Genomic DNA, 15381 nt, shown 5'->3' on the forward strand with positions numbered 1-15381 from the left:
CTATTCATGAGTACTTTGGTGAGTTGGAGACTCAGACCCATCCATAATGGGTGAGTCTTCTGTTGCTTCTCTGATCAAAAGAAAGCAGAAGGAGGAAGAGAAGAGATGTCATGTTAAAGAGAGGAACTGACACAGACATGATTAGTAGCTTATTAATACATTGGAAAGGCCCATGCTTAGACCACACTTCAGAACCCCTGGTGGAGTGGGAAAAGACAGGGTTTGCGCTCTCAGAGAGCAGAGCTGAAATTCAGCTCCCTTCAGCTACGTGACCTTGGGCATGGCACTTAGTTTTTCTGAACCTCATCTGTAAAACTAAAAGATCCGGTTATTTCCCTTGCAAGGTTGCACTAAGGATTATGTAAGCTCATATATATTAGAAGCAGCTCCCAGCCTTTGAGTACACAGGAAGCACTCAATATGTGTTAGTTCCCCTTCTCTCTGGCCAAAAACTAAGGCTCCAAAAATCCTGGTATAAAATCACTACAGATAAAGTTGCAGGAACAAAACGCCAAGCTATGGGAGCCTGAAGGCAGTCAGTCCAGCAGAGCCAATTCTGGTTTTCTCATGAGTCAACCCACACAGCTGTCAGATTGTTCCAGACATCCCCCCATCCAGCAAGCCAGAAACTGTGGATAAAACTGGGTGTCCTTTAACCAAAAGTTACTGACTGACAGAATGTAACATCCACTTAGAGGCGATGTCTCAGGAACAACAGAAGAGGCAGGTATTGTAGACTCAAGCAGGTACCTGGGTCTGCCGGACCCTCCAGTAGGTACGACGACCTAAGTGGCCATGAAATTACGATGCTCTCTGCTTATGTTTAAAGCTATAAAAAGAGCTTTTGGTTTCATTTGTTTTGCTGTGTGAAGCTTCTACTTAAAGGTTTCAATGTACCTGATGCCCTTTGTTTGTTGAGAAAGAATAAGTGCTTGGCCAGGACACAACCTTTTTTCTTAAGATGCATCCTGACACTAGGCCAGCAGGCACAGCGAGAGGCACCTGACACATCTGGCCCCAGCCTGGCACACAGAGGTGCTTAATTACCTCCATTCCCTGCGACATTCTTGCCTGGCATTCTGAGTCAGCCTGGGTACAAGCCAAACCCGAATCAAATGCTGCCTGCCATTCTGACCAAACAAGCACAATTCTACTTCCACCTCCCCTCCTCCCAGGGACCACTGCCTACCCTAAAAGAGAACACAGAGAATTCACCTCTGTAAGGCACGGCGAGGGAAAGGAGTGGGTAGAAGGTAACAGCAATTCATGAAGATGTTTCCCAGTAATGAACCCTCATCGTTTGCTCACTGATATGTATTCTCACGTCACCAGGATCTTAATGTTTACAACACCTTCTAGCTGATGCAGTCCAGAACCTAAGAACCAGGCTAAAGGCCTGGAAGGGGAACTCACCCAGTCTGCCAGGTTAGGATGTGGTGGGGACTGCTCGGGGGGGTGGCTCCAATTTCACTTGACGGCGTTGAGCTTCTCTGGCTTTGAGGTAAGGCAGCTGTATGCAGGTGGCGCAGGGAAGGCAGGGAGAAGACAGGGATCAGACACAGGCGAAGGAGCTCCCGACTCACTGGCCCGCACCAACCCAGTGGCCGGGAGTCGCCACTTCCGAGCATACTGGAGGTGACCCCATGGTAGGGGCTCCATGGGGCACATCTCTGTACCCCCCCCATGTCTGCACCCCACCAATTACATTTCCTCCCCAACACCATGCACCTCTATTCCAAGTCAAGCTGATCTGGCATCCTAGGTCCCTGCTTTGCCACCAGAAGTGGCCACAGGGATGGGGACAGCTTCTGCAGCAGCAAAAACCCTGAAGCCCTCGAGTCCTCTGAGGGAGCCCTGGGCAGGCCTCATGCAGGGCCGGCCTCTTGCTCCGGCCTCGGGGCATTTTCAGGTGTAACCGAGATGTTCTCAGGTATGAATAGGAGCCTCCAGGAAGGTCCTCAGAGCTTGCTCTCCTTGCTGTTTCAGGCTTGTCATTTGCTACTTCAGTGCATTTTGAAGGGGGCAGGGCTTTTAGAAGCTCATCCAAATCTGATTAGTGGGAGTTTTCGATGTGGGCAGCACAGAAGTCTAGTTGGGGAAAATCTAGGAAGTCAATCCTACTTAAACGCGTCCTTTGCTTTCTTGGGAACAGACTCTTTTTCATCAGTAAACCTCAGAGCTGTTTACAATTTTTAGTATAAAATATATTCCAAAAGGTCTACCTAACACCTTTTCATGTAAAACAAATTGATTAGACAAGCACTACGATTTCAATAGAACATAAACAGCCCTGTCCCTTTATCAGTGATATTTACCAACCACTGGTTCTTCTAATAGGGTCACAGATGATTATGCACTCTCAAAGTCTGTTTGGGACGTCAATGGCAAACTTCATTTTACATTTGAAGAAGGGACATGAAGAGGATTCTAGGACCCTGAAGTCCATGGTACACTTACAAATGCCTGAATCATTTTAATTCTGGTCTCTGGAGCTTGTCATCTGGCCTAAATGTCCCATAATAAACGAGGACATGGGGACACAGGGGCACAGCCAGGTCCCCAGAGCTGATGATTTCCTTTGCTCGCCGCATGTGGGGTCTAAGGGCCTCCCCCACCGCACCCCCGCCGTCCCCTCCTACCTGACGTGGCCTTGCACATCTGGGGCATCCTGGTGACCCTGCTGTGCGCCACGAAGGTGCTCTGGGAGGAGGTGCTGTACTGCGAGCCGCTGTCCGAGGAGGTGGAGCTGGTGTGCGACAGGCGGCTGTGCTCCTTGTGCGAGGCGGTGGAGCGCTGGTACCACTGGCGCAGCTCGTCCGAGACGGCGGCGCGGCCCGCGCCCTTGTCGTGGGCGCCGTCGCGGCCCAGCGACGGAGTCCGCAGGATCTGCGAGCGTGACGGCGTCAGACGGCCCGCGTCGCCCTCGTCGCTGCCGCCACCGCGCCAGCTCTCCTTGAACAGGCCTCCGGCCGTGTAGGAATTGGAGGTCTTGAACTGCGCCTTGACACTGTAGTGGCCCTCCTGGTCACTCTCCAGGCTGCGCACCACCACCGGCGTGGCGCTGCCCTCGATGTACAGCGGGTACTCCTTGATGCGGTACTGCGAGCTGGGCTGGCTCTGGCTGTGCAGGTACACGCCGCCGCCCGCGCCCCCCGCGCCGCCGCCGCGCGCCGCCAGGTTGGGCATGCTGCCCGAGCTGCCCGCGCCCAGCGCGCCCGCCGCCCGCGCCCGCTGCCGCTGCCGCGCCTTGGACGGCGAGTCCTCGGCCAGCGTCGAGTAGTTGGCGTTCATCTGCGCCGGGTAGTAGTGCTCCGAGCTCGAGTGGCTGGTGCACGACGAGCAGTCGTCCATGGGGTCCGAGCCGTTGCTGCTACGAGTCCGCGGGGTGTAGAAGTCGGGGCTCCCGGTGTCATTCTCCGAGCCCAGGAGCTTGCCCTGGGACTCCAGGCTGGAGCTCCGGTGCCTAAAGTGCAGTGCGAGGCTGTGCAGTCGCGTGGGGCTGATGTCCACCGACCTGCGGGGAGATGGCCTGGGTTGGTCTGGGGGGACCCAAGAGGGGCGCACTAGAGATCCCCCCATGTGTTGCACGCAAGGGAGAGCAAAACCCAGGCGGGCTCTTAGCCGCCAGGAAATGGAGGGGTTGGGGGGGCGTCCACGGACTCAGAGCCTGAGCAGGGTTGGCCACTGGTGGTCCCTGGAGGTGAACCCGGGGCCTCGTTTTGATTCCCAGTGGGAGGCGAAGCCAGAACTCGCATAAGGGTTTCCTCTGGAACAAGTATGCTAATACCTGGGGCTTTTTTTTTTTTTTTCCCTTTCCTTTAAGGTGGAAAATGATTTCATAGATACAAAGATAACCCCAGAGTCACTATTCTGGTATTATGTTAAATCAGATAAAATGCCCATTTTTGTAGATCAAAAGACAGTCCAACAGAGGCCCTTCATATGGTTTAACCGAATACTATTAAGAAATCCACACAAATAGATTCCAGTTTTCTGTGCAAACTTGAAAATGGAAGAACACTTAAAAGATTGAACGATGCAAATATTTGCCACGCTGTTACTCTGTCTATAATCCATTCTGCTTACAGCGTCCACACCATCAGTATTCATCAATAGCACATGGCAGATGACATTGCCAGATGCTGGGACTTCATGTGAAGTTCACAGGGTCCCACTGGCCAAGTACGGGAAGCCTTGGGTTCCAGTTGTGACTGTCACTCAGGGTGGAATCAGAAGCCCCCACCATGTGGCCCTCCATAGCCTGGTTTTGCTTCTTTTTAGAAAATGAAGGTGTGATTCCCCGAAGCCTAATTTTTGCCTATTTCTTTTGCTAATTGTGAGTTTACACCTTGAGGCATTAAAGGAATTTCAGTGTAGTTTTAGGTCTCAATAGAAGAGGACTAGCAGAGATCATGCACACCCATCAGGGCAAGGCTGTTCTGGTCCCAGCTCTTCTCCTGCTAACCCGGCCAGCCTCTCCTGCCTGCATTTTGATGAGGAAAGCTCTTTCCATGCTGACTGTCCCCAGCAGGCTGAGGACTCTCAGCCAACACCAAGTGCCCCCGCGTGTGGACAGTGTGCTATCCCTTGGCTAATAGGGGCTGACCTCCGCCAGCTCAGTTTTTAAAATTCAGCTTCATTTATCCTCACAGGTTCAGGTCTGTCTCTAGCTCACCCGTCATTTGGGCCAGCCTGGGGCCAGCAATGCCTAATTTTACAAAGGAAGATCTGGTCCGAGGAGGGAGGTGGCCTGAAAGCCTGGAGGACTCACCTTGTGGAATGGACATAGTGGGGACTCCGGACCCGGAGGTCCGGTGTGGACGGCATGCTGGACTGGGAGTTCCAGTGGGGGAGGCCACGGATGGGGCTGTTCTGCAAGGAGCTGCTTCCTCCTCCTGCTTCGGCACAGCTTCCCGTGCTGGGGAAGCGCTTGTGGCTGCTGCAAACCCAAGGAAGCCATGTTGTCACTGCCAGACAGATGGCACCTCCAGGGGGCTGGCTAGCTTGGGACACAGATCTGGGTGAGGATTCCCACCTCACTCCCTCAGATCTCTACCGTGGTCCTCAGCCTCTCCCCGAGCAGTGTGTGGGGGTCCTGGTCCCTGACACCCCCCAGATAATATGAGCTCAAGACCCTGGTCAGCTTTCTCTGTAACAGGCACAGGGTGACTGTCCTGTAATCCCCTGCCCTCACTGTTTTTGTTTTCCAAGAGACAGATATTTACCTGTCGGCTCACCCACTTAGAGCTTCATAGGGTGCAATTAAAGGAAATGAGAAAAACAGAGAATTGGACCAAAAATTCCTTCCAAAAAAAAAAAAAAAAAAAAACAAAACTCTACACTGTCAGCCCAGTGATGAGCTGATGAGGCGTAGCTCCGGTTACAGCTCTTTGGCTTCAGAATTCTGCTGGATGACGGCTTAGGGTTCTGACCCACTCTGGGACTCCTGTGAGTGGGCTCGCGCTTGCCATTTCGGAATAGCACTGCCTGAGATTTCCTAATTAATTCCTGTGGCATTTAACGGCATTAAAGCCATCTGCCATCACCTTGATAGTGAGCCAAACCCCAGCTCCCCCCGGACGACCAAGCTGCACCGCAGCAGCGTCAGCAGCAGGGGGCGCTGTGGGCACAGCACCGGGGAAGGCAAACCCAGGTGGAGGATCCAGACGGCTGCGGATTTGGTGCCTGCCCTTTGATTCTTCCAGAGCGTGCACAGTGACCTCACTTGGCCTCGTTCACCACCCGACTCACCTGGAATGGCCGTGGGAGGAGCGTTTCTTGACCTTCTCATAGGGCTCATCCAAGGAGGACTCACTCCACATCTTGGGCTTTATGGGGGACTTGTCGTAGTCGCTGCGGTGATAGTGCATCTGCCTGAGTCCCTCCAGGGACTGGGGAGGAGGGGGCCTGTTGTGCGATGGTGGCCGAGGAGGGAGTCCCTTGTGAGGAGAATGTAAGGGGGATATTGTGCTGGTAACCTGAGAATCTTCTGCACAAAGACAGAAAGAGAGGGGGTGAGCATGGGGCAGCTTTTCCACAAGACCCGGACAGAGCCCCCACCCACGTGTACCCCACGTTGGCACCTCGGGGCCACACAGCCAGATCCACACCTTTCCTTTGCCCACATAACAAAGAGCCCTGGGACCCTTCCCCGGTTGCCAAGACAAGTCAAGACCCGTCAAGCCCAACCTGAGCAAACCAAACCCCAACTGCATGTAGAATTGCACGGGAAGAGACCTCCTATCACTTACGATTAGACACAGATGGAGCCAAGTCTGAATTTTATGAAATGCCATCAGAAAATGACTGCTTCACCCCAAACCAAAAAAACGTAGTTATTACCATATTGTAAGTTTTCTCTCAACAGACACTAGGGGTCTGTGTTGCTTTGGGGCATTCTAAGCCCTATAGACTTTCGTCTGTTTTGTTCCCTGCTGTATCCTCAGTGCCATGAATGGCAGCTGACACACAGTAGGTGCTCAGTAAGCACTGGCTGGGAAAACACATGAATGAAAGTGTATCTGTCCAGTGTAAATATCTGCTGGGTGGATCTGGGTTTCTACTCGGCTTTTTTTCCCCAGAGCTATCTGTATTCTCTTAGGTTCCCTGTATATTTTAATTTTGGAACTGCCTTAAATTCTTTGGGAAGGAGATGAGTTAGGAAGATTAAGTACTACGAAATTATTCTTTGCCTTCAGGGGAGCGATGATCTAACACATCAGGGTGCTACAGGACTTCTGGAGACTGTGAATTCAGTTAGTCTAGGGGGGGCTGTGGGAGGGGCTGGTCTTGAAGGGGACTGAGCAATGGACGGGCAGAGAGGAGGAGGAGGAAGGAGGGAATTTGAGCCAGAGCGTGGAAGGAGGAGCTCGGGTCAGCGTAGCCGACCTTCTGAGCGCACTGTGATGAGAGGAGTTGGGATGGCGTCTTCAAGCCCCAGGAAAACTTTGCAACTTCCTAAGCACGGATGCATCAGGGTGAAAAAAAATCCTGTTTGAGAACTATTCACCTGGCAGCGTTCAAAAACGAGAAAGGCAGGGAGAGGGACTGGAGCGAGGGTGGCCGGTGAAGACGTGGGGTAGGTCAGAATTTAGAGGACAGAGGAGGGAACATTCCGGCCTTCTTGGGAAAGGCAGAGGTGGAGCTGTAGAGGAAAGATACACAAAGAGCAAACCCCCAAAGCCCCAGCCACCTTTCACTTGTCCCTAAATCCATTCCTAGCTAATATGCCCTTCTCAGCCGGGGACACCCACTGTCCTTCCCTTCCTCCTCTGCCCTCTCAAATCAGTCAAAGAGGGGTCTGGGAGAAGGGACCTGCCATGGAAGTGTGGGATATGACGGGAGGTAATAAGGCCCCTCAGGAAGTCCCGGGGTCTGGAACACGGGGAAGGAACTGGAATCACCAGTGATGTCTCAGAATGAGCTAACGACATCATCTATTGCTCTGGCAACTTCTCTACGACAAAGGAATCTCACCAGATTGTTCTGGTTCCCTCCCCAGGAGAGACTGGGGTACACACAGGCCAACAACAGGCTGGGATCTCTGATAGTCAAAGCAACCCCCCCCCCGCCCCCGCCCAGGGAATGAAGCAGATAATAAAAATATTACAATCTGATTTCTAACAGCAGGGGCAAGACGACTCTGTAAATCACCCGCCAGGCTTCCCCCACATCAAGACCCATCATCATTATTATTGCAATTATGATTATTACCATAACTAGGGTAGACCTTTCATGTTTTCCATCTGAATAGGCACTTAGCATGGCCCGCCTGAGGTTTCCCTACAGGGCAGAAAAATTAACTGCCACTTAATATATTTCCAGGTAATTAATGCCCTCGCCTCCCAGTGTTTTGGTTGGACATCACAGGAACATTCTCAGGGATGGTTCTGTGTTTGGAATTCTTGCTTCCCCCATGTAGGGTGGTGGTGGCAACGGCGGGGAATCAGTTCTGCTTTTCTAAGAATTTCTCAAGAAAATATCCTGAACTGCCAGGTTTTAAGAATCCAGTGTATGCTAAGGAAGACCACTCAGCCATTTAAAAAAAGATGAATTACTACCTTTTGCAACAATCTGGATGGAACTGGAGACCATTCTCCTAAGTGAAGTCTCTCAAGAATGGAAAAACAAACACCACGTGTACTCGCTATTAAACTGGAACTAACCGATGAGCACACACGTGCACAGAGGGACATAGATCTCAGAGGAAATAAAGCAGAGGGGAGGAGGGAAGGAGAGAATGGGCAAAAAAACCTACCCAACAGGTACAATGAACACTATCTGGGTGATGGGCACACTTACACAACCCTGACGATACATGTAACCAAAAACATTTGTACCCCTGTAATGTTTTGAAATAAAAAAAGTAAAAGTAATCCATCTGCAGTAGTAATAAAGTATGGCATGAAGCTACAGAAAACGGAAGTGGGCTATAAAATTAAAACTACAGAGTCACGCTTGCAAATGGTAATTATTACGAGGTAACTCATGATCAGTAGGTTCTAGTGGAAAGACAGTTGTCTGCCCTCAAAGTCAAAGGACACGAAGACAGGATAACCACAAACATTTGGAATATGACTCAGTAGTTTAAAGCTGTGGTCCCCAACCCTGTTAGGAACCAGGCCGCACAGCAGGAGGTGAGCAGCGGGGTGAGTGAGCGGAGCTTCATCTGTATTTACAGCCGCTCCCCATCGCTTAGCCAGTCCCCCGTTCCCTGTCCATGGAAAAATTGTCTTCCATGAAACAGATCCCTGGTGCCAACAAGGTTGGGGACCACTGGTTTAAAGGGCTTTGGAGAATAGCCTTATGCAAAGGCAAGTATTTAAGTCATCCTAAGGTTAGTTCGGACGTGCTACCTCCACGGGCAGATGGATGAGTAGTAGACATTTGCTGTTACTGTGTTGCCTACTGTCTAAGCTCCCTTCCGCTAACAGCTCCCTGATTTTCCTTTCTTCTGTTTTCTTTCGTGTTAACCTTTTTGCTCTGGGTGTGGACCTATGATGTGATACTGGCTATTCAGAGCATTCCATTCCATGGTCGTACTGATAAATTCTAAGACGAACCAGTGATCCTGCCAGAGCTAATGGTCTATACCAACGATCTTGGGTCCTTTTGCTAGAGCTGGTAGGAAGGGAGTAGATTCTCTTTTCCTGCCAGAACTAGAGCTGTGAAACAAGCCTTGATGTGTTGGAGGCCCCCACGAATGAGAATTTGCCAAAGGGCGAGCTAACACCAAGAAAAGTACCATGAGGGGACATACCCTGATGGCTTCCTTTGAACCTCTGAATCAAGGTGCATCTGTTGCTCTGCCTTGAACTTTCATGTCACATAAGCCAATAAATCCCCATCTTTATTTTAAAAAAAAAGGAATCCGATGGGAAATAATAGGACAATTTTCAATGCCTGACCAGGTGTCTAAAGGGACCTGTCCCCTTTCATTGTCACTTTTGTCTCAGGAAGGCACCGAGGGTTTGTTTTGTCCCTTCCTACTACACCCGGGCTCTCCTCGTGGGTTTTAATCTTTCCTTTGTGATCAAATCTATCTCTACCCCCTTCCTCCAGGTATTACGAATACTCGAAAGGAAACTATACACAGTGTTTAGAATTCTCTTATCTAGTTAAAAATGTGGCTTTGGCTACTTAAAAAGTGAAGCACCACTCACTAGAAATCACCTTGGGCCACAGGAAATACTAAAATTCCCATAAGCATGTGTTTCTGTAGCACCCACCCACTCCCAACCAAATGGGTGAACGCTGGGAAACGAGGGGGCTTGCGGGGAATCCGCCGGCCTCCCGCACCTGCTGGCCCCAGGCCACGTACAGAGCCAGCCCCGTTTCATGGAGCTCCAGGCTTTCAAGCCGGAAGTGAGTAACCTACCGTCCTCAAGAACAAGTGCATCGGAGAGGGAGCTGTCTTCACTGGCGATATTTCCATCTGAGAAGACAAAAAGCAACAGTCTGTGAGCGCAGCACATTTCTTCCACAAAGCCCTGTCTGCAAAAACGGTGTGCTCACCACTCCCTCCTGGCCTCCTCTTTCTAATCGGAAAGAACCCACGAGATACAATAAAAATGCTGTCGGGCACTTCTTTTGACGGCCCCCGGGCTGGGCCATGAGCTCAGCCTCCCCGCCCGACTTCGCCGTGTGCCTCGGGTTTTTGTGTTTCTGTGCTCTGGTTCCGTAGGCTCCTGCGATGCCGCATGGTGTCATATCCGACATAAAGGCCACCCCAGCCTGGTTAAGCTGCGTCATTGTCCCAGCACAAACCCAGGGCATGCACCGACGAAACCAAAGGAAATAAACTGCTATTTATTCTCCAAATGCGAAACCAGGGTAGGGAACTTGGCTTTGCTCGTACGGCAATAAATGGCTTCTCAATAAACTTCACAAGCCATTAGCAGAGAAAACAAGTGTGCTAAGTACAGACTCCATCTCTCCGAAGCTTGTTTTTATAGACACCATTCAATGAACCAGCACACACCCAAGACGGAGACATTAAATAATCCTCCCGGTTTCGCTGCTGGGGAAACCGAGGCACATCTAGGGAAGACGTATACACACATTAAGGGAAGAGCGGTTTGTGCGAGGTAGCTCTGCTCTCCTGGCAAAGCGAACGAAGGTCCCCAGTCCTCAGATTCCAAGTTTAGTGTTTTATCTCTTCAAATAAAATAACATGCTAAGGAACTAGCAAGAGCCTTAATCACTCCTCTAGTTCAAGTGGGCCCCTGGATGTTTCTGCAGAGTTGGGACCCCCCCCAAGTGCCTTGGAGGTGGCAGGCAGAGGTCTCAAACGGGGTGTAAGAGAAGGATGGTCTGGCCGGTGGGCTCCGTTAGGAAGTGGGAAAAGTCGCCCGGTCTCGGCCAAGGATAACAGGGTGAAACAGGGAAAGATGCTTATTCCAAATTTCCTAGAGCAAAAGCATTTTTAAAATTTGCTTTTAAACTAGGAATTCACTCTATTCCTATTGCTTGATGAACTGAGAACTTGACTTTGGCATCGTGGAACCTCTAGCCCATTGTTGCTTTCCCAGTATGCCAACATGTTTAGGTTGCAGATACATATATTGGTATCACTGTGGTAAAACAGACCTGCCATCAACTTCACCATTTTAACCACTGTAACGTGTGCGGTTCTGTTGCATTAAATACATTCGCGATGTTACGCAACTGTCACCACGGTCCATCTGCTCTTGGGTAACATTTTCATTTTCCCAGACGGAGCCCTGTACCCACCAAGCAATCACTCCTCATTCCCCCCGCCCCCGGCTCCTGGTAACCGCTATTCTACTTCCTGTGTTCCTAGAGCAAAAGTATTTGAGACATGCATGCCCTAGGAGACAATACTTGACGTGTATTCTCAAGAATTCGCTGACTTAGAGAAAAAGGATTCTAACAGTTTGGGGGACTTGATGTTTGTTGGTGGATTTGGGGGTATTTCCCTCTCAAGTTTACCAACTATAGGAGTTCAGCCAAACCCCTAACTCCCGACCAGAGCTCAGGGCTCTGGACGATGACACAGGCCTCCCAAGCCTCGGCTCTTGGGACAGGAAGCCCCTGGAAACAGAGTCAGGCTGAGGGTTTTTGGGGAGCTGCTGGCCTGCAGGGCCTGCTCGAGGAGGAGGAGGAGGAGGAGGAAGAGGGGGGTCACTGCTGCTGTGTGCCCCAGCCACCCCCTTCTCCTCCCAGACTTAGGTAGGGGCAGTCGTGTCCCTGAGGAGGTCAGAGTCTGGGCTAGCCCTGTCACCTCGGCTCAGCTCGCAGGAAGGGCTGAGAAGAGTGTCAGCTCGTCACTGTGGCTTCCCCAGGGAGGCAGTCCCCAGGGAGAATGCCGGTTCCACTTGTGCCATCCCTTTCATCTGGGCATCTGAGTGTACATGGTTGCTCTCGTGTGGTAACAGATGACCAATTAAGGCACAGAGCAGTTAAGTAGCCGCTCAGCTCACGCAGGGACCACCCGTGGGACCCGGCGTCCGGCTCCCTGAGGCCCCGCGGTGGGAGGGGGGTGTGGGCGGCCGGCACGGCACTGACCGTCTATGATCAGCGAAGCCCTCTGGGTGGGTTTCTTCCCAGACTTGATGCGGTTCTCGTTGATTGCATTTTCAATCTCCTGCAGCTTCTTCAGTGCATTCAGGTAAGAGGTTTTCCTTTGTTTCTTCAGTTTCTTGCTGACGTTGGGGTCGCTGGCGAGGCGGCGGGCGGCCTCGGTTATCTGGGACTGGATGGCAAACTCCCGTTCCAGGCGTTCCAGCTCGGCTTCCTGGGGGACGGAGAGGCACAGCTGTCACCGGGGAGGCTGAGCAGGGGACACCCATCCTCCCCACCCCATGCCCCCTGCCCAAGGTGAGCCCAGCTCCCTGGGGGACACATGTACCAGGAAGCCAGCAGTCCCAGTGCCTGACCCCACCCCTGCCAGACCCTGCCCTGCTAAGAAAGTGGCCCCATTCCTGGAATCTCTGCCCGCTGTGGGCCATGGACAAAGCCACTGTCAGGACTCTTGGCTCCCATCACTTTTGGAGTCCTGTACACTGGCGCCATCACTGACAAGCAGTTCCCAGGCCCCAGGTCTTGGGGTCACTTGGCTTTGTTTCTCCTGTCCCCAGCAAGGTTCATCAAGACAAACCAAAGCCTTCTTGGACATTCAGAGCCCCTTTCAGGGTTGTCATTTTCTTTCCCTTTCAGGCCTGGGACACGGCATTATTTTTAGAGTCGTCTTTCTGTCATTCCTCTCTGTGGGTTTGCCGACGGGGAGCCCACACACGTACACCTAACCCACATGTCCTCTGACTCACATATGTTGTGCCTCTCATGTTGGGACACGTCCCCACTCACCCGTGTCTTTCAGAAGCTCTTTTTGCAAAAGCTCCAGCTGCGCCTCTAACACCTGCCTGTCCACGGACGCCCTGCTTGGGGTCTGCCTGGGCCCTCCACGAGCACCGACTGTGGGGGTGCTGGAGCCAGTTTCCCCCGCACCCTGGGCGAGTGTCCCCTCCTTCTCGTGCAGCCTGCTCCCGCCTCTACCCCTCCCTTGGGCCGGGACGTGCTGATGAACGAGTTTCTCCTCAAACAGAGTCTGGGGCCTGGGGAGAGTGAAGCTTTGGCTGTCAGAAATGCCTGGGGGACCCAGAGGTGACACCCCAGGGAGCGTGTCTGCTCTCTGCCGACCACACGCTCCTCTGCAGATGTGTGTGCACCAGCTCGAGCATGTGTGTGTGAAGATATGGGGGGGTGAATGTGGAATCCCCCCAAAGTATCAGCTTGTCTGTTTTCCTATTTCCCCTCCCCGCTGATGAGACCCCTCGAGTCAAAGCTAGCTGTCAACAGCAGCCTCTCAGGTTAGGATCTGGAGCAGAGGGCTGCACGCTGGCTCCTAGCGCAGGGCCCAGCAGGCTGGGGATCCCCTGGGGGCTTGGAGGAGACGCAGAATCTCTGTCTAACCCCACACCTAGTAACCCCACGACAGATGCATCAGCAGTTTCTCCAAATGCCAGCGAGCAAGGCCTGGAGACCACAGATCTCGCCCGAGGAGATTCACGGTCACACTGCAATTTGGCAGGAGCCCCCTAACCATGCAGGAGGAGGTGCCCACGTCTGCTGGAATCAGATCTGCCCATTTAGTGGCCCAGTGGGCGCGAGTTCTTAGCCTGATTGCATTTACTTTTGAGCACTCTAAGTCTGCAGGGAGCAGGGACCAGGAGTAAGAGGGAAAAGTGAAGGTTAATCAGAACCACTTAGGAGATAATAAACTTCCCTGCGAGGCCTTTGCATGCTGGCCGCGTTCGCTCTCCCGGAGGGAAGAGAATGTCGAGATGGACTCGAGCCCGGTGTCCTGAACAGGCCAGCCACCCGGGGACAAAGGCTGTTCTGTGCGTTTGGGCTCCACCGGGCAGCTGCTTGTGGCCTGTCCCGATGGCCCTGACCCCAGACACTGACTCAGAGTCTCTCGGGGAGCCGGGGACGCATTCTCACTACTCAATCTAGGACAAGTGCAAGGCTGAACGCCCTGTGTGTGTGCACAGGGCTGCCTGCTGGGAGAGCGGGAAGCGGGCGCGTCTCCAGGGGCAGCAGTAGCGCCCGGGCCGGTCTCTTCCTTCCCGGAGGAACCCTGCGGAACGCCCGCTGCTTCTGCTCGGGTTCCTTTTTACGAACTTGGGAGAGAGGATGTGCAGGGACAGGTGAGGAAACACGGATGTACGTGGAAGTCCCAGGGAACTCAAGTCGTCCCTTGCCATAGAGTGTCAAAGGTGCAGTGGGACTCTGGGAAGACCCGTGGGCCCTGGGGCGGGGCACTCAGTAAAAGTGGGCTTGCTTTTGAAAGCGCGGGGCCAGGTGTCTGCCCAGCAACAAGGGAAGCTGAGGTTCCTGCTGATCAGCTGCATTTGAAAACTACCCGGCCATATAGATTTCCCAGTCCTGCCCTCCCTCACCCCCACCTGCAGCCTCGGCTCTGCAGGGAACTAATGTCTGCTGAGCATCCCGAGTTCCGTGTTCTCCATATACTAGCTCATTTAACCCTAGTGACAGCCCAAACACGTCAGGGCTCTGAGCTGCCTTTTACCGAAGATAAAAACTGCCTGATCGAGCTTTAATTGTGGATGAAGCACACTGGGGTGTCCACCAGCGTTCCAGGGACCTGTGACCGCAGGTCTCAGGAGATGTGTCTAATGCTTACATTGGCCCGGGGCACCTGGGTCCCCCTATGAATTCACCAGGCGCACTAACCCTGCCAACCCTACCGCAGGTGTTCCGTGAGAACGTCAGTGTCTCCTGATCTTTCTCTTAAAAGACTGAAATACACGGTATTCCCTTTTCCGTTGGCTTTGAGTCCTGACCGTTAAGCCCGCTGTTCACGAGCATGTTAATTAGTAACTGTATTCGGAATAAATGTGGTAAGACACTTCCTGGACATGACCCTGAGGCCTGCAGTTATTGCCTGGCTTTTACCATCTCTCGGTCTGAGGCTGGACACTTATTAACCAGCCAGGGACTCAGTTTTTATTGTCCCCTCCCTCTACATGTGAACTCTGCAGCCCCCCACCCCACCGGCGTTCAGTCCAAAGAGGATGAAAGCGGCTCCTCCAAACCGACGGGCGAGGCCAGGACGGCCCAGGCGTCTTGCTCATATTCTCGGGGGGTTTTGAGCAGCCACTGAAGTCCTGACCACGCAGGGCAGGCCCTACTCATCTTCCCCAGCCAGGGGACCCTTGCACCTACAGCCAGGGCCTACGTGTTCCTTCCTCTTGGGTTGTTTTCTTGCACGCACCAGGCAATAGGCTTGGCTCTGAATAAGCCAGGGCTGGGAGGCCATTCAAAAGGCAAACATTCACGAGTGCCACTGGAACGTTCTCCCCAAGCTCCACTCAGCTGCCCGCATGAGGCAGGCAG

At 52.6% G+C, this 15381-nt stretch overlaps 1 protein-coding gene across 2 annotated transcripts in view; it reads right to left on the bottom strand.

The window, feature by feature from the left end:
• The window catches only part of FRMD4A (FERM domain containing 4A), a 263393-nt gene continuing 248012 nt past the window's right edge, over positions 1-15381 (bottom strand). For both annotated transcript variants that reach the window (XM_069458721.1, XM_069458720.1), the window contains exons 17-23: positions 12028-12256; positions 9878-9934; positions 5752-5989; positions 4772-4939; positions 2640-3514; positions 1414-1510; positions 1-70 (exon numbers count right to left, since the gene is read on the bottom strand). In XM_069458721.1, coding sequence (XP_069314822.1) covers positions 1-70; positions 1414-1510; positions 2640-3514; positions 4772-4939; positions 5752-5989; positions 9878-9934; positions 12028-12256 — 1734 coding nt within the window. The remainder of the gene's footprint in view (positions 71-1413; positions 1511-2639; positions 3515-4771; positions 4940-5751; positions 5990-9877; positions 9935-12027; positions 12257-15381) is intronic.

This window comes from Eulemur rufifrons, chromosome 25 (assembly GCF_041146395.1).
Source record: "Eulemur rufifrons isolate Redbay chromosome 25, OSU_ERuf_1, whole genome shotgun sequence".
Taxonomy (NCBI): domain Eukaryota; kingdom Metazoa; phylum Chordata; class Mammalia; order Primates; family Lemuridae; genus Eulemur; species Eulemur rufifrons.